General features: G+C 35.8%; 1 protein-coding gene across 1 annotated transcript in view; it reads right to left on the bottom strand.

Moving 5' to 3' along the window:
• LOC149783494 (uncharacterized) overlaps positions 1 to 18,125 on the bottom strand; it is a 178,520-nt gene extending 160,395 nt beyond the window's left edge. The window contains exon 1 of the mRNA XM_089931748.1: positions 18,110 to 18,125. Coding sequence (XP_089787874.1) covers position 18,110 — 1 coding nt within the window. The 5' untranslated portion in view covers positions 18,111 to 18,125. The remainder of the gene's footprint in view (positions 1 to 18,109) is intronic.
• Between the last annotated feature and the right edge of the window lie 645 nt (positions 18,126 to 18,770).

Below are 18,770 nucleotides of genomic sequence, written 5' to 3'. Positions count from 1 at the left end.
GGTTTATTGTTCAAGGGAGATAAATGACAATATTATGAATCTGTTCTCTTCGTTTTACTTATATCCTGCTCAATCAGAAAATTGCATTTGACATTTATCTTTTTTTTTTCTTGATTTTTACATTGTTGATTTCCAAAGAAATTAAATCTACAAGGACCTTATTGTTCCCTTTTCTTAAAACATGATCAACCTACCTCATCAAAATTTTGTCCCCATTAAAGTCGCATCAGGTAAATATTAGCAACATTTTATATTCTGCAGTGTTTCACTCTGGATAGAGAACATCCAACAAAATGTGGTCCCATAAATATTATTCAAGACCCGATGAAATTTTATTCGTTGTTTTTACTCAGTGTGAGTGCATTGATTATCATAGGATCCTTTTGATCTAAGTTAGCTACCTATGGGTTTTGATCTAAGTTAGCTACACATGGGTTTGATCTAAGTTGGCTACCAATGGGTTTTGATCTAGGTTAGCTACACATGGGTTTTGATCTAAGTCAGCCACCTATGGGTTTTGATCTAAGTCAGCTACACATGGGTTTTTATCTAAGTCAGCTATCTATGGGTTTTGATCTAAGTTAGCTATACATGTGTTTGGATCTGAGCCAGCTGCTTATGGGTTTTGTTCTAAGTCAGCTACACATGGATTTTGATCTAAGCCAGCGAAATATATGTTTTTATCTAAGTAGCTACCTATGGGTTTTGATCTAAGTCAGCTACCTATGGGATTTATTCTAAGTCGGCTACACATGGGTTTTGTTCTAGTTTAGCTACACATGGGTTTTGATCTAAGTTGGCTACCTATGGGTTTTAATCTAAGCCAGCAACATATATGTTTTTATCTAAGTAGATACCTATGGGTTTTATTCTAAGTAGCTACCTTTGGGTTTTGTTCTAAGTCAGCTACACATGGGTTTTGTTCTAAGTCAGCTAGACATGGCATTTGATCTAAGCCAGCTACATATATGTTTTTATCTTAGTAGCTACCAATATGTTTTGTTCTAAGCCAGCTACACATGGGCTTTTATCTAAGTCAGCTGCCTATTGCTTTTGCTGTAAGTCAGCTACACATGGGTCTTGTTCTCAGCCACCTGCCTATGGGTGTTGTTCTCAGTTAGCCACACATGGTTTTTTATCTAAGCCAGCTGCCTATTGCTTTTGCTGTAAGCCAGCTACACATGGGTTTTGATATCCGCCATCTGCCTATGGGTTTTGTTCTCAGTCAGCTGCCTATGGGTTTTGTTCTCAGTCAGCTACACACGGGATTTTATCTAAGCCAGCTGCCTATTGCTTTTGCTGTAAGCCAGGTACACATGGGTTTTGTTCTCAGCCAGCTGCCTATGGGTTTTGTTCTCAGTCAGCTACACATGGGTTTTGATCTGAACCAACTGCATATTGCTTTTGGTGTAAGTCACCTACACATGGGTTTTGACATAATCCAGCTACGTATATGTTTATATCTAAGTAGCTACCTATGGGTATTGTTCTAATTCAGCTACACATGGGTTTTCATTTAAGTCAGCTACTTATGGGCTTTGATCTAAGTCATCTACTCGTAGGTTTTGTTAAGTCAGCTACACATGGGTTTTCATCTAAGCCAGCTACATATATGTTTTTATCTAAGTAGCTACATATGTGTTTTGTTTTAAGTCAGTTACACATGGGTTTTGATCTAAGTCAGCTACACATGGGTTTTGATCTAAGCCAGCGAAATATATGTTTTTATCTAAGTAGCTGCCTAAGGGTTTTGTTCTAAGCCAGCTACATATATTTTTTTATCTAAGTAGATAACTATGGGTTTTGTTTTAAGTCAGCTACCTATGTGTTTTGATCTAAGTCAGTTACACATGAGTTTTGATCTAAGCCAGCCACATATATGTTTTAAGTCAGCTACATATATCTTTTTATCTCAGTAGCTACCTATGGGTTTTGTTCTAAGGCAGCTGCCTATGGGTTTTTATCTAAGTCAGCCACACAACACATGGGTTTTGATCTAAGTAAGCTACCTATGGGTTTTGTTCTAATTAGCTACCTTTTGGTTTTGTTCTTAGTAGCTACCTATGGGTTGTTTTCTGAGTCAGCTAACCATGTGTTTTATTCTTAGTCAGTTACCTATGGGTTTTTTTTAAAGTCAGCAACACATGGGTTTTGATCTAAGTCAGCTACCTATGGGTTTTATTCTAAGTAGCTACCTTTGTCGTTTTCCTCTAAGTCAGCTACCTATGGGTTTTGATCTAAGTCGGCTTCCGATGGGTTTTGATCTAAGTCAGCTACACATGGGTTTTGATCTAAGCCAACTAAATAACAATTTTGATCTGAGCCAGCTATCAAAGGGTTTTGTTCTAAGTCAGCTGCACATTGGTTTTGTTCTAAGTAGATACGTATGGGTTTTGGTCTAAGTCAACTACAGATTGGTTTTGTTCTAAGTCAGTTACCTATGGGTTTTTATCTGAGTCGGCTACCTATGGGTTTTGATCTAAGTCAGCTACACATGGGTTTTGAACTATGTCAGCTAGCTATGGGTTTTGTTCTAAGTATCTACCTATGGGTTTTGTTTTAAGTCAGCTACCTATGGGTTTTGATCTAAGGGGGTGCTCACCAGATAATATGTACTTTTGAGAGAGTGACGTATGTAAGGTGAAGTAGTTTGCATTTAAAACATGCACAGTGGAGAGAATGTTGGCATACCTCTATGCTACATTAATGTAATGTGGATTATATTTATTTTGGATTTTGTACTTTTGGAAATTTTACATGATTTAAGCACACTGCTAACTAAAATGACTGTTCCCTTTTGTTAAAAAATCAGCCTGAATTAGTCTAAAGTACACTATACATAGCAGCTATTAAACGAATTTTGCCAGACTAGACAATACCAGCTTCTGAAAGTACAATGAATGAATTACCAAATATGTAAAATGTAAAAAAAAGTTATCAGCTCTTTTTTATACAATTTACCTCTGAAGTTCAGGAAGTGAAAATGACCAAGTAGAGCTAGCACTTTTTTGAAAGGTTCACATTTAAAGTAAGGCCAAGCTGTATACTCTATAACCCATAGTACACCCATCAATCATACATCAAAATAAAGGGAAGTAAAGGTTCTTTTAATTATACCTAAGATATGTAAGGTCCTTTTTAAATAGCCAGTATAACCAGTGAGGAAAGCAGGGAAATTCTTCTTCTTTAAAATCCTAACCCTATTCAAAATATGAAACTGTAGAGCGCCACCTAAGTCAGCTGCCTTTGGGTTTTGATCTAGGTCAGCTACACGTGTGGTTTTATCTAAGTCAGCTACCTACGGGTTTTGTTCTAAGTCAGCTTGACATGGGTTTTTATCTAAGTCAGCTACCTATGGGTTTTGTTCTAAGTCAGCTACACATGGTGTTTGATCTGAGCCAGCTACCTGTGGTCTTTGATCTAACCTGTACGAAAACTTCCACCCTGACTTTAACCAGATTCCAGGTGGAATTTTAAAGCGGATTTTACTTAAAGCCTAGATTCCACTTATTATAAATTTTAGGTGGGTTCAGGGTGGATTCAGGGTGGAATACAGCCCGAAATATGTAAATTAGTCCATCTATTACTAGGTGGAACTTGTTTATTCAGCCTACTAGGCGGAATTACTTTATTCCGCCTACTAGGTGGAATCTGTTTATTCCGTCTACCAGGCAGAATCTGTTTATTCCGCTTATTTAGCCTAGATTCCCCTTATTATCACTTTTAGGCAGATTCAAGGTGGAATATTACTTGAAATTACTGTTACTAGGCGGAATCTTTATTTCTGCCTAATTACATGGAAATACCTGCAGAAACCCCATCCAATAATGAAAATGTCAAGGCAGATTTCATATGGGTTTTCTTAAGCATTTTCTGCCTAAACCATAAAAAATATACTTCACATTTCTATTATGTATTAAACTGCCTAATGATTTTTTTAGATATTATTGGGAATCAATGATAAATATTCACAGTAATATTTAAAATGGATCATAAATTTTATTTTGACAGACATTATCAAATAAGATTTAGGTTTTACTTGTCCTAAGGGGCAATGCCATTTTCTTTCTTGCATACAAAATTTAATCCAACATGGCATCACTTAGTAATATTCATTTCACTTTAAAGTTTGGTGAGATTTCACACATATTTTGACCAAAAACTTCCATTGAAATTATGTTGAGGTCTCACTCAAATGTCTTTGAAATATTTGTGAGGTTTCACAAAGAAAATGACTACAACTTCTGTAAGATTTCACTAAAATTTCGATCATTATATAGTATTTTACTGAAGTTTTTGTTAGTGTTTCAGACATTTCAAAGAAATAATGGATATGAATTAAACAGGACTTTATTAACCAAGGTGATATTTAAGTGTGCATGAAAACAATTATACTGATGTTATAATTATATGACATCCAAGGCAAGAGAAATGGGAGTTAATACTAATAAAAACAATAATAATAATAATGACTTTATTTAGAGAAGGTAATTCAATTAGTTACATAACTAATCTACCTTGAGGCCTTCTCTCTGTGATGTACAACATATACAGTATATATAACATGATATGAAGTATCTGACACTAAATAAATAAGTGGTTTTAAAAATCAAAGTATCAAGTCTGGAACATATGCAAAGGCATCTGTGAACACATAAACATATATAAAATATTAAATATTAATCTGTATTGAAAATTTCCGCCGTGAAAATAATGCAAAATTACAGAAAAGCATCCATTTGAGACAATTTGATTATGAGAAGAAGAAAAGCTAGGAGCCTGCCTTATGTCATTTGTACTGTAGACTGGATTTTTGATTGCACAAACTATGATGCTGTTGTGGTCTCTCGAATTAGTCCTTGTACCAAAAGCATCCGCGAAAAACGTTTATCATGATATAATAACTCTTATTTTACACTGAATTCCAACACACCAAGAATATTTTGATAATATACACAATAATGCCTCACGAGATTGAAAGTAGATTCTACTTTTCGGCCAAGAAAACTCCGCAAAGATATGACTATCTTTGATAGACATGGATATCTGGCAACAATTCCCACCAGTGATCTACACGTTGTCCCTCCTTAAATTCTGAAGTTAATCAGTTTGGAGTTGTATATTACTTCGAAATCGTCCCGATTCAATTCCATGTCCTATTTAGCACGTTAGCCGCTACTGTAAAGCTCTTTTATAGCACAAAAAGCAAAATGCTTGTCCTGGCGTTCAGTTTTCATACAGACTGACCAGTTATGTTCCCATCAAATTTGCGTTTAGGGTATTCTCATTGCCGCACATTTTTCAAATGGTTATTCAATCTCTCGTCCCGCTCGAAAATTCGAATCACCATGCTGAGTAAACATGCTCTTTCCAATCAGTTTCTGTTACGCGACGATTCATTGGCCAATTACAAAATATTGACCAATCAGAAAGCTTTATACAACGATCCTCTGCTAAACAATAAACGGAACAAATACTTATTTGAAAGCTCGTTGTGGAATGGGACCGGATAGAGCATTATTTAAAAAAGAGTTTCGGAGACAAGATTAAAAAATGGGTCCATATCGAGGAAATTCAGGTCAGGAGAAAAGTGAAATTATGTTTTAAAACAGAAAACAAGATGAAAACTTGTTTGAGGGCAGTTAAATCCAATTGAAGTTAAATAAAAATACAACAACAACAACAAATTTGAAAAAGAAATTTAACAAGGAAAGCTGTGGTAAGAAGTTATTAAAAATATTGTGTCCAAAATAAACAATAAAAATTTACAGCTATCAGAAACAGGAAATAATTTTAAATGCTGCTGAAAATCATTCAAATTGTACCAGAAACAATAAATTTTATTATATCTTATTGATATTTTTATTGAACTGTCAGTGATATTACAATCACAAAATATCACTATATTTTCAGTCATTTAACTTTACAGACACAGAAGCCAAGTCCTAATTATGCCTTCTTTAACTGATGTAAATGACTAAGTTCTTCATTCCGCCTAGATGTTGGTTAGAAAATAAACTAAGTCCTGATTACTCCTTTCATATAATAGATGCCAGTGACTAAGTTCCTAATTCCACCTAGATGGTGGATGGAAAATCAACCAAGTCCAAAATTACGCCTAAAGATGTATTTATAGCAGGAATTTGACAAAAGTCCATCTTAGAGTTAGACGGACTCTTAGATGGATTCATCTTTGACTTTTCAAATTTTCCATGTCCGCCTTTGTAGTAACCTGATTTTTAACATTTTAGGCAGATTCCGCCTGGAGTCTGCTTAAGTTCCAGGTGGAATCTGCCTAATTATTTCGTACGGGAAGTCAGCTACCTATGGGTTTTGTTCTAAGCCAGTTACCAATGGGTTTTGATCCAAGTCAGCTACACATGGGTTTTGATGTAAGTCAGCTACACATGGGTTTTGATGTAAGTCAGCTACATCTATGTTTGATCTCAGTAGCTACCTATGTGTTTTGATCTGAGTCAGCTACCTATGGGCTTTGTTCTAAGCCAGTTACCAATGGGTTTTGATCCAAGTCAGCTACACATGGGTTTTGATGTAAGTCAGCTACACATGGGTTTTGATGTAAGTCAGCTACATCTATGTTTGATCTCAGTAGCTACCTATGTGTTTTGATCTGAGTCAGCTACCTATGGGTTTTGATCTAAGCTAGCTACATATGGGTATTGTTCTAATTCAGCTACACATGGGATTTGATCTAAGTCAGCTACACATGGGTTTTGATTTAAGTCACCTAGCGATGGGTTTTGTTCTATGTAGCTACCTATGGGTTTTGTTCTAAGTAAGTTACCTATCGGTTTTGATCTAAGTCAGCTTGACATGGGTTTTTATCTAAGACAATTACCTATGGATTTTGATCAATGTCAGCTACACATAGGTTTTATTCTAAGTCAGCTACACATGTGTTTGGATCTAAGCCAGATGCCTGTGGGTTTTGTTCTAAGCCAGTTACCAGTGGGTTTTGATCTGATCCAGCTACACTTGGGTTTTGATATAAGTCAGCTACACATGGGTTTTTATCTAAGTCAGCTACCTATGGGCTTTGATCTAAGTCAGCTACACATGGGTTTTCATCTAAGCCAGCTGTCTATGGGTTTTGTTCTAAGCTTGCTTTATATGGGTTTTATTCTAAGTCAGCTACACATGTGTTTTGATCTAAGCCAGCTGCATATATGTTTTATCTAAGTAGCTACCTATAGTTTTTTTTTGTAAGTAGCTATCTCTGGGTTTTGATCTAAGACAGCTACCTTTTGCTTTTGTTCTAAGTCAGCTACCTATGGGTTTTGCTCTAATGCAGCTACCTATGTTTTTTTTTTCTAAGCCAATTACCAATGGGTTTTGATCTAATTTAGCTACCTATTGGTTTTGATCTAAGTCAGCTACACTATACATGGGTTTTGATCTAAGTCAGCTTCCTATGGGTTTTGTTCTAAGTCAGTTTCACATGGTTTTTGATCTAAACCAACTATGGGTGTTTATTTAAGTCAGCTACACTATACATGGGTTTTGATCTAAGTCAGCTACACTATACATGGGTTTTGATCTAAGTCAGCTACCTATGGGTTTTGTTCTAAGTAGCTACCTTTGAGTTTTGTTCTAAGTAGCTTCCCATGGGATATGATCTAAGCCAGCTGTATATATGTTTTTATTAAGTAGCTACCTATGGGTTTTGTTCTAAGTCGGCTAACTATGTGTTTTGTTCTTAGTCTGTTATCTATGGGTTTTGTTCTAAGTAGCTACCTATGGGTTTTGTTCTAAGTTAGCTAACTATGTGTTTTGTTCTTAGTCAGTTATCTATGGGTTTTGATCTAAGTCAGCTATACATGGGCTTTGATCTATGTCAGCTGTATATATATTTTTATCTAGGTAGCTACCTGTGGGTTTTGTTCTAAGTTAGCTAACTATGTGTTTTGTTCTAAGCCAGCTACACATTGGTTTTGATCTTAGTCAGCTACACATGGATTTTGATCTAAGCCAGCTACCTATGGTTTTGTTCTAAGCCAGCAGATATGGGTTTTGGTCTAAGTCAGCTACGCATGGGTTTTTATCTAAGCCTCCTACCTATGGGTTTTGTTCTCAGCCAGCTACCTATGGGTTTTTTTCTCAGCCAGCTACCTATGGGTTTTGGTCTAAGTCAGCTACACATAGGTTTATATCTAAGCCTGCTACCTATGGGTTTTGTTCTAAGCCAGCTTGATATAGGTTTTGTTCTAAGCCAGATTTGTATGGGTTTTGTTTTCTGCCAGCTACCTATGGGTACTGTTCTTTGTCAGCTACACATGGGTTTTGATCTAAGCGAGCTACACGTTTTTATCTAAGTAGCTACCTAAGGGTTTTGTTCTAAGTAGCTATCTATGGGTTTTGATATAAGTCAGCTACACATGGGTTTTGATCTGAGCCAGCTACCTATGTGTTTTGATCTAAGCCAGCTAACTTTACGTTTTGTTCTAAGTCTGCTGCCTATGGGTTTTGTTATAATACAGCTACACATAGGTTTTGATCTAAGTCAGTTACCTATTGGTTTTGATATAAGTCAGCTACACATGGATTTTGATCTAAGTCAGCTACACATGGGTTTTTATCTAAGTCAGCTACCTATGGGCTTTGATCTATGTCAGCTGCACATAGGTTTTACTCTAAGTCAGCTACACATGGGTTTTGTTCTAAGCCAGCTACCTCTGGGTTTTAATCTAAGTCAGCTAAACTTGGGTTTTAATCTAAGCTAGCTTCTCATATGATTTTATCTAAGTAGTTACCTATGGGTTTTGTTCTAGTCAGCTACACATGGGTTTTGATTGAAGCCAGCTACATATATGTTTTTATCTAAGTAGCTACCTATGGCCCAGCTACCAAGTGCAGAGTATCAATTTAAAAGTGTTCTCCATGGTATAGCAGTGTTAGGGACCAGCTTTGCACTGCTAAAAGAGACTTCTGTAAATATAAGAGGCTTTGGCTTTCCACCAGACTCACTATTCATAAGCAAATCTATGAAGCCGCTAAGAAGAATATCATAAATATAGTCCATGCAGCGAAATCAGCCCACTATACTACTAAGATCATGAAAAGTTCCAGCTGCAAAGAGCTCTTCAAGATTACTAAAAAACTAATGTCAAGGAACAAATCTACATGACTTCCAACTACCTTCTCTCCAGTTGACCTTCCAGACATGTTTGCAAATTTCTTCCATGACAAAGTACAAATCATTAGAGGTAAGCTTGACACCACAATTTCAATTGACTCGTCATCACCATACAGTTGGGATACAGAATTTGAGCAGCAACCATTAGCAGCATTTGAACCTGTCTCTATGGATTTTGTACGTACAATCCTGATGAAGAGTGCACCAAAGTCATGTGAACTTGATCCAATTCCAACATCACTGCCGCTTGATTGCTTAGATCCAGAATTGCCTTCACTAACTAATGTTATTAATACCTCTCTCTCATGCAGGGAATTCTCATCATTTTTCAAAACTGCCATTGTAAAGGCACTGCTGAAGAAACTAACACTAGACCATAATGATTTAAAGAACTACTGCCCAGTTTCTAATCTCCCATTCATATAAAAAATCTTAGAAAAGGTTGTTCTATCCCAGCTTGTATCTCATCTAAATTCAAGCAGTCTTTTTAGCAATGTACAATCTGCTATATCGCTCTTGCCACGTGAGTACTGAAACTACTCTTCTAAAAGTAATTATGGACATTCTCTCTGCGTTGGATATCGGAATGATAATAGTTGTCACCCTTCTTAATTTGTCTGCAGCATTTGGCACAGTAGACCATGATATATTACTTCACCATCTCCAGCATGTATTTGGCATTCATGATACAGCCTTACTGTGGTTCAAGCCCTACTAGGTCAACAGGACACAGATTGTATCTGCAAATGGAATACACTCCAGCCCAGTTGATGTATGTTGTGATGTTCCACAGGGGTCTGTTTTTGGACCTGTTCTCTTTATTATGTACACTCAGTCACTCTCAAGTGTCATAGATCATCATGCAGTGTCTCACCAATTCTATGATGATGACACCCAAATATACAAATCTAGCCACCCAACTGAAGTTGATGCTACCATCCAAGGTATAGAGAGGTACATTTCTGATGTGTAATCATAAATGACATGTAACAAGCTGCAGATGAATGATAATAAAACTGTGGCGATTCTGATCACAACACAAAGACTTTCTCATTCACATCCTTTACCTGAAACAATAAATATCAACAACACCAACATTAAATTCATACAATCAGTATGAAACCTAGGTGTTACTCTGGACAGTACTCTCACTTTGCACCAACATGTCATGAACATATGCAAGGCTGCATATCTTGAGCTGAGACGCATCAGCTGATGCCTCTAAAACACTTGTGTGTTCATCAGTGCTTTCAAGACTGGACTATTGTAACTCAATTCTGTCTGGTTCATCTCAATATCTGCTCCAGAAACTTCAAAAAGTTCAAAACACAGCTGCTTGGATCATACTTCGAGTACCATGATCAGAGCACACCTCCCCGTTGCTCTGTACCCTACACTGGCTATCCATTTGATCCAGAATCAAATACAAAATTTGTTCTCTGTGCTACATTTCACTGTCGCACAATCCAACATTCCTATCTGACCTCACCCATGTGTACACAACAGCAAGATACTTAAGTTCTTCTGACAATCGTATACTCATTATTCCAAGTATGAAAACAAAGTTATATGACAGCATTCTGTTGTCAACCATGTTGATTAAGTGGTTATGTAAATAGGGTAACTGTGGCATGTGTATAAAAAACCATGTCAACCATGTAGATTAAGTGGTTATATAATTAGAATAAATATATTTCTAAGTTGTCACTTTAGTCTTTCCAATCACACCTGAGGGTACCATTAAGTTTTTTTTCTTATTTTCAATCCAGGTGTTTGAGTTTGAGATCAGTTCAAGCAAGACTGGTTTGTATCCATGTGTTGGTTTCCACTCCCTTGGAGAAGCAGTCAAACTCAATGGGCAGTTGAAAAGATGAAAGGTGTAAGTGATATTCAGATAGAATTTTTCTTTAGTAAGTCTGAATTTTCTTGTTTTTGTTATATATCCACTGGATACGTACACATTTATTTTGGAATATAGATTCCTCTAAGAGCTTTGAGATTAGAGAGTTTTGTGTGCGCAAGAGACCAGAGGAGCTATCCATTAGCACAGTTGTGTAATCTCTACTGTCCCTAAGCTACATGGAGGATTGCTTTGAAGCTTTGAATACATGTTCTTCCCAAGGTCTTGTTGTTTTAAATGAAAATGGTGCTGATCAGATATTTGATATGTCCACCACAGCTGCCATCTTGAAAATATAGCTACTCATGATATGTACATTGGGTTTTCTCTAAATGATTACCTTGTTTATGTTATTCCTCCTAGATTCAAAGTCATAACGACATCAATTTTTCACCAGTAGTCTTCTTTTTATCTCTTGCTGGTCATGACTGAAAATGGTGCTGACCTCTAAAATTGCCATCATGGCAGACATATTGAAAGTCTTCACTATTTCTTATGAACAAAAGTCATTTTTAGATAAGACAGTGAACAAAATACTTTCTTACAGTGTCTCCTTGGTCATAAATTATATAAAATGGCAGCCGTCATGAAAATCTTATTATTTCTTGTCCTTCTGATGCATAAGTCGGGACTCTTGTTTATTACCTTAATTAGTTATATAAACAAAACTAATTTTCAGGAAGTCTTCTCTTGTATGTTTGGCTCTAATTTGGTAAAAGTTCCAGTTAAGACATCAACCTGGTACATTATTTCTTTTATGTATGAAATTTAGAGCCAGACAAGTAATTCCTGTTATAAGATAGAGGTGGAGCAGTGTTAAAAATGGTATGATGTTATTGTTAAATACCAAGAACTATTTTATTACTTTATTATACATTTAATATATAATGTTATTGTTCAACACCAAGAAATGATGTTACTTTATTATACACCTGGTAATATATACAGTAAATAAATAATTATCAATATTTGAACATAGGAAATGAAAAGCTTTGTACAGTACTAAATCATATGCTTCAACCAGAGGTATTTCATTGCATCAGTATGTATTACCTCAGTAATTTTTTATTTAAAAATTAATGCAAGTTTGATTTAACAGCAAAGTCAGTAATGTTTCTAATGTATTAACCATATTTTTTTTATTTTGTTTACAGCCTTCCAAAATACCAACTGATTTCCCAACCTATAAATTTGACAATTTGTGGATAAGGTAGTAGATATCTATATTCCTACCATACAATTTCAGGTTTATTATTATGTTGTGGTAATGTCTGTTATTTTACACTGTCCATGTACCACATACCATCTGTAACTACTGTATCTGCATTATTACCTTGGCATATAACTTAGCAGAAGAAGAAAAATAATTTATTTAATGAAGATATGACACTTAAATAAACAAAAGTTGTATTCTGCCGAATTAAACCCTACTGTATACATGTACATATCAGATATCCTTTTATGACACATTTGTATTTATATTTAAATTCTTGCATGCTTTGAGAAGCTTTAAGAATTAATAGATAATGCATTCAATGCAATATCACCAGAGTAATGAAAACACATTTAGGATAATTCTTTGCATAGTTGTAGAATTTGAGTGCTATTGTGAGCTTTAGAGTATAACTGATATTGCTTGTCTATACACACATTGAACTACTTTTTTGGTTATTGCCTATGATTCCATTAACACAGTAATAAGGGAGAACTGTCCATATATTGTTTATTCTCTCATAAATAGTAATCCAGTGAGTCAGTGAAAATAAATATTAGGTTGAAATAAAATAGATGGTGTTTTGAATACATTTTTCTGATGTCTCACTTGAAGGTCAGTTTCATAGGTCTAAGTTACAGCCACATTTGTTATCCCTCCGGTTGCAGGGTTTATTGTTACACAGTCCATATTTACATGTGTTATGTCTTTTAAATATTCCTATATTGTTAATTCAAAATGGAATTTGGGTCAATAATAGTCCACTGTGGGTAGACTGTACCAACAGTATTAGAATTTTGATTCTTATGGGGCAGGAGTGAAGAATATACATGAATTTGCATTTGCTTTAAAATCTTCTGAGTTGATTGTTTTTCATATCTGAGATTTCATGGGTGGTTTCAATGGTCCAAGTGTTAACACACATATGACTGGGATCTTTTGACCATATCCTCAGGTTATTCACTGTCCATTAGGATCTCATTCCCTGTGGTATAACATATAAACTATTGAGATCTTCACACTAGATCCAAATATATATTGACTACAAATTGATAGAGCTGACATTAACCCCAAGGCCTTATCAGCTGAGTCATAATTTTCAAACTATTGATATGCCCACCCTATCATATATATATATATATATTTACAGTTGCTGGCATACAAATACATTTGTATTCATCCTTCTTTGCCACACTGGCCCCCATGGCCCATACCTAACACCCACTTGCCCTAAACTGCCAAAGGGCTTAGCTCCTGAGACATAGTTTGGTTATTATAGAGAAAAGGACCATCCAGCCATGTACATACCTTCTGTAATTGGAACAACAAATGCACATACCCAATTTACAATCATCCCAGTGACAGCTATTACGTTAAAGGCTCAAACTCCTGGTTGGCATTCAGAATGGGGAAGTGCACCATTATTTTTTCAACAAACAAAAAGTCTATTTTAATATGAAAGATATTTTATTCAGCATTTACTTACTAAATATTATGTTTAAACTTGGCGCATCACTTTTAATTTATAGCAAATAATTTATTGAACATACAGTATTGTGTACCACATCATTATGCTTAGATTTGTGAATCAGGTTCACATCCAGGTCCACTATGACTTTAAAACAAATTTCAGTGACTATTCTTTTGTAAATCTTAATCAACATACATTACCGTCATACACTGCACATGTGCATTCAATACTCAGAATATCTGCCCAGGCATATATCAGTATCATACACTGTACATATGCATACCATCTTCAGAACATCTACCCAGGCATATATCAACATCATACACTGTACATATGCATACCATATTCAGAACATCTACCCAGGCATATATCAACATCATACACTGTACATATGCATACCATATTCAGAACATCTACCCAGGCATATATCAACATCATACACTGTACATATGCATACCATATTCAGAACATCTACCCAGGCATATATCAATATCACACACTGTACATACTGCATTCTATATTCAGAACATCTACCCAGGCATATATCAACATCATACACTGTACATATACATAGCATCTTCAGAACAACTACCCAGGTATATATCAATATCATACACTGTACATATTGCATACCATATTCAGAACATATACCCAGGTGTACATCAACAGCGTAAACTGCATATGTACATACCATATTCAAATATGGTGATTACAGATAAATTTCATAGGCAGTATTTGCATTTTAAGCCACATTTGATTCTGTCAAGAAACTATTTTACTGTAATGAAACTTAGATATATTTTGATTCCTTCAGACTGCCTAAACCTCAACTGCCATACAAATTCCTTCGCAAATGTAGAAGGTGAACTTGTTAAGAGTTGAGTGACAAGTGTATACACTAGCATGATTATATTGAAATTATCACATTAGGATAATAAAAAAGACTATCTATTTATTATCATCATTTATAAATACATCTTTAACAACTGTATTATCCATAAAGAAATTATACTGAATAACATAAATTACTCGGAGTTAATAAAACCATAGTATCTACAGTATTCAGTATAATGATGTCCATGGGAGCCATTAAGTATACTGCCATGTAGTGTGACTGCCTTGTAATGAAGTAATTGATACATTACTCATTGTAATGGTGGCCATGAAAGCCATAAGGCTTGCAGCCTTATAGTGAGGTTGCTTTATAATGTAGTACATGATAGAGTGCCCATGACAATGCTGTCAATGAATGATATAGAGTATACTGCCTTATATTGTGAGTGGCTTAATGAAGTACATGAGAGGCATATAGTATACTGCCATGTAGTGAGACTACCTTGTAATGAAGTACTTGATACAGTACTCATTATAATGGTATCATTGAGTACCATAAGGCATACAACCTTATAGTGAAGCTGCCTTATAGTTTAGTACATGATACAGTACCCATGATAATGCAGTATTGGAAAGCCATAAAGAATACAGCTTATTATAAGTGAGATTATCTTGAAACATCAATCTTGTTGTGGGTGTGGTATTGTGAGCTTACTCTGTGTGGGCCAATGCAGTGCTTTTATACAAGTCTAATTTCAAGCACATTGTAGCTAGTTACTGTTTGATAAAACCAAAAAAAGGATTTGCTATCAAAATATACATACTTTATTATACATGTGTCGTGGCTCCATCAAATTTTAGTATATCAATAGCAGCATTGATTAATAATTTGACAGACAATTTTCAAAATGCAGCAATTGAAGATTATATAATTATAAAGCTAAATAGTGCTAACTATTTCATAAGCACAAATCAATTTGCCCAACACAGCATATTCTGACCCTTCTTCCAGGCCTTTACCGCTCCGATGGCCTAGTGGTTAGAGCATCTGCCTCGGATGTGGGAGGTCGTGGTTTCAATCCCCGGCCGAGTCATACCAAAGACTTACAAATATGGTACTAACAGCTGCCTCGCTTGGCACTCAGCATTAAGAGATTAGTGTTAGGACTGGTCGTCCCGGTGTCAGGATAATGTGACTGGGTGGTACATCATGCTACATGTCTGCGGCATGATGCCCCAGTGCTAGACATCACTATAAACTGCCACATTGCAGACATCGTAGCGATATGACTGAAAAATTGTTAAAGCTACGTTAAAAATCCAAATCACAACAACATCTTCCAGGCCTTTATTTTTTCCTAAATTATTTGGCTTATAGGCGAATATATACGGTAATACAGCATATTCTGACCATTCCCACAATACACCAGTCATAACAGTTCTCTACCCACACCTCCGACAACAACTTTAGGATGTGGGTGGTCGCAGTGTTGAACCCCAGCCAAATCATACCAAAGACATAAAAAATGGTATTAAAAGCTGCCTCGCTAGGCACACAGCATTAAGTAGTTAGTGTTAGGACTGGTCAGCCTGGTGTCAGGATAGTGTGCCTGGGTGTAAAATGCTGCTGCTTGTCTGTGGCATGATGCTCCAGTGCTAGACACTGCTATAAGCTGCCACACTGCAGACATTGTAGCAACATAACTGAAAAATTGCTAACGCTATGTTAAAAATCCATGTCACACACACACACACAACTTTGGGGCACATATGCCAAATCCATGACATATATGACACTTGTTCCTGCTGTCTGTTTTCCAGCTATGAATACATAGAGGAAGTTTGATCAGCAAATAGTTCAAAATGACATTCTTATGAAATTCATCATTATGAGTACTGTATTTGCCGGCCTATAAATCGATGTGGAATATAAGTTGAATCAGCAAAATTGGCAGATTATCCATCCTTCTTCCATATATAAGTCGATGCTGAGTATAAGACAAGGCGAAATCAACACCATGGATTGTGTTTTTGACTTTGTTCCACACATCATGACAAATTTTGTTATGCCTGAAGGAGTATGGTATGTACTTTCATAGTTTACATTTACTGTTTCATTTATTAATGTTTTCTCTCTTTGACAAAAGCTTCAGCAACATGGCCACAATAACTTTTAAAAAAAAGAACAAAAAAAAATCCACAAAGAGCTGAACTTTCTCTCTCTCTCGCTCACCCTCTCTCTCTCTCTCTCTCTCTCTCTCTCTCTCTCTCTCTCTCTCATATCAGACCATATTTGATTTTTATCACAAGGTGCAAAAAGAAAAATGTGATGGAATACATATGCATCCTTCTCTCTGTATCTGTGATCGAATCCTACACCCCCTGGAAAATGCATTTTAGTATTAATGATGCTGATGTCCATATTGCTGGTTATCTCAAACAGCAAACAGTGATACTTTTAATATTTATGAAACTGGAAGTTATTATAATTTAATTCCACACAGCAAGTTTTATCCTATTTGTAACTCAATAAATTTTCGGCTCAGTGTTATTATATGTAGCTAAAAGCACACAATACATTTAAAATACTTCTTGTGAAATAAATTAGGTACTTTTAGTTACATTTAATGATCCTGACTGGAAAGGTTACTGAGTTACAGAGTTTAAATTTTCACAACGGTTATGTCAGTGATCAATATAGTCTCCATTAGATTAAATCCCAAGAATGACCATTTTGCATGCTGTCTAATTTTCTTTGCAAGTATAACGACCTCTTCATTCCCAACAATTAAGATTTTGTATAAAGTGCATGTGCTCTTCCTGTACTTAGGTGGCAACTGTTTTTATCTTTGCTCATGCTAGATGTACTTTAAATTGCTGTTGGTTCTGTCTGCAAGTTCAAAACTGTCACTGGCTGATTAAGTTACAATAGTAACCACCTGGCATTTGCTTTGACTATATGGTATGGTATTCATAATACCCTTGGGTAGCCTCATTTCCCTATCAGTAGCTTCACTAATGTGATTTGGTCTGCATACTCTTGACTTTAAACAGGTGTTATCATGGAATGACTAAATACAGCCATAGCATATTTAAATAGCATGTAAATACCACTACAAAGTCATGTGATTCTCTTAATAATGGAAGTGGCTACAAAAATTAGAAGGAATCGCTTAACTTATAGGTATTAATTGATTATGGAATATGGTACTGCACTTGTACACAAGTAAAATCAGTCATCAGGTAAGTGAATAATACAGATTTACAATCGTGAAGACATCTCTGTGTCTGTCTGTCTGTCTCATTTAGTGGGACATACAGATTATCTGATCATTAGGTGCAAGAAGAAAATTGTGATGGAATATGTCTTGTCATGGTTATTCATCTTCTAACTTGTAAAATCTAATGCACATATATGTAATTAAATTTAAACAACATACATTACAAACAACATCTATTACTGGTGCTTGCTGCTTTTACATCTGATCTATGTTAATTTTTAATACTGACGATCATGTAATTGTTTAAAATACTCACTGTGGGATCCTAGACCAGCAAGTTGTTCTCCACCTTTTTTTTTGTTTCACTGGCGGAGGAGACCAACGTTATGCTGCACCACACGTGCTGAGACGTCCGTGCTATGTAACTTTGGACACAGGTGCTCGACGCGATATATTATGATAGAGAGGATCCTATGTCAGAACGAGTCATGGGGGTAATTTAGGGTATTTTTGTCACTCTGTATGATTTTATGATAGAGAGGGTCCTATGTCAGAACGGGTCATGGGGGTAATCTAGGGTATATTTGTCACTCTGTATGATTTTTTTCCTTTAGATTATTATTTTTGTCTTAACATCAAGCTCGTGTCGAGAACCTGTGACTTCGGATGATCGGACCGTGCGCTATTATTGAATAAATTTATTTAGACTAACCTTTGTATCCAGATGGTAAGTATAATGATCCATAGCGTTAAATCCTTTAGAACACACTTTTTTAGTATAAATCCCTGTTAGAAAAGAACACCTGTGTATTCATCGGCTGTTGACCTCAGATTTGAATTAACCACGCATGCGTGTAAAGCAGCATCACCACGAGGCAAGAGTAACGCGTGAAAACCGTCTAGCGAGGCATAGATCACTGGGAATTTACTGATGCTTGGGTGGGAACTGTGTCATTACGGCAGAAATTTAGGAGATA

Source organism: Sinohyriopsis cumingii, chromosome 14 (genome assembly GCF_028554795.1).
Source record: "Sinohyriopsis cumingii isolate HCF-2022 chromosome 14, ASM2855479v2, whole genome shotgun sequence".
Classification (NCBI taxonomy): domain Eukaryota; kingdom Metazoa; phylum Mollusca; class Bivalvia; order Unionida; family Unionidae; genus Sinohyriopsis; species Sinohyriopsis cumingii.
This window is presented reverse-complemented; position numbering and strand designations above follow the sequence as displayed.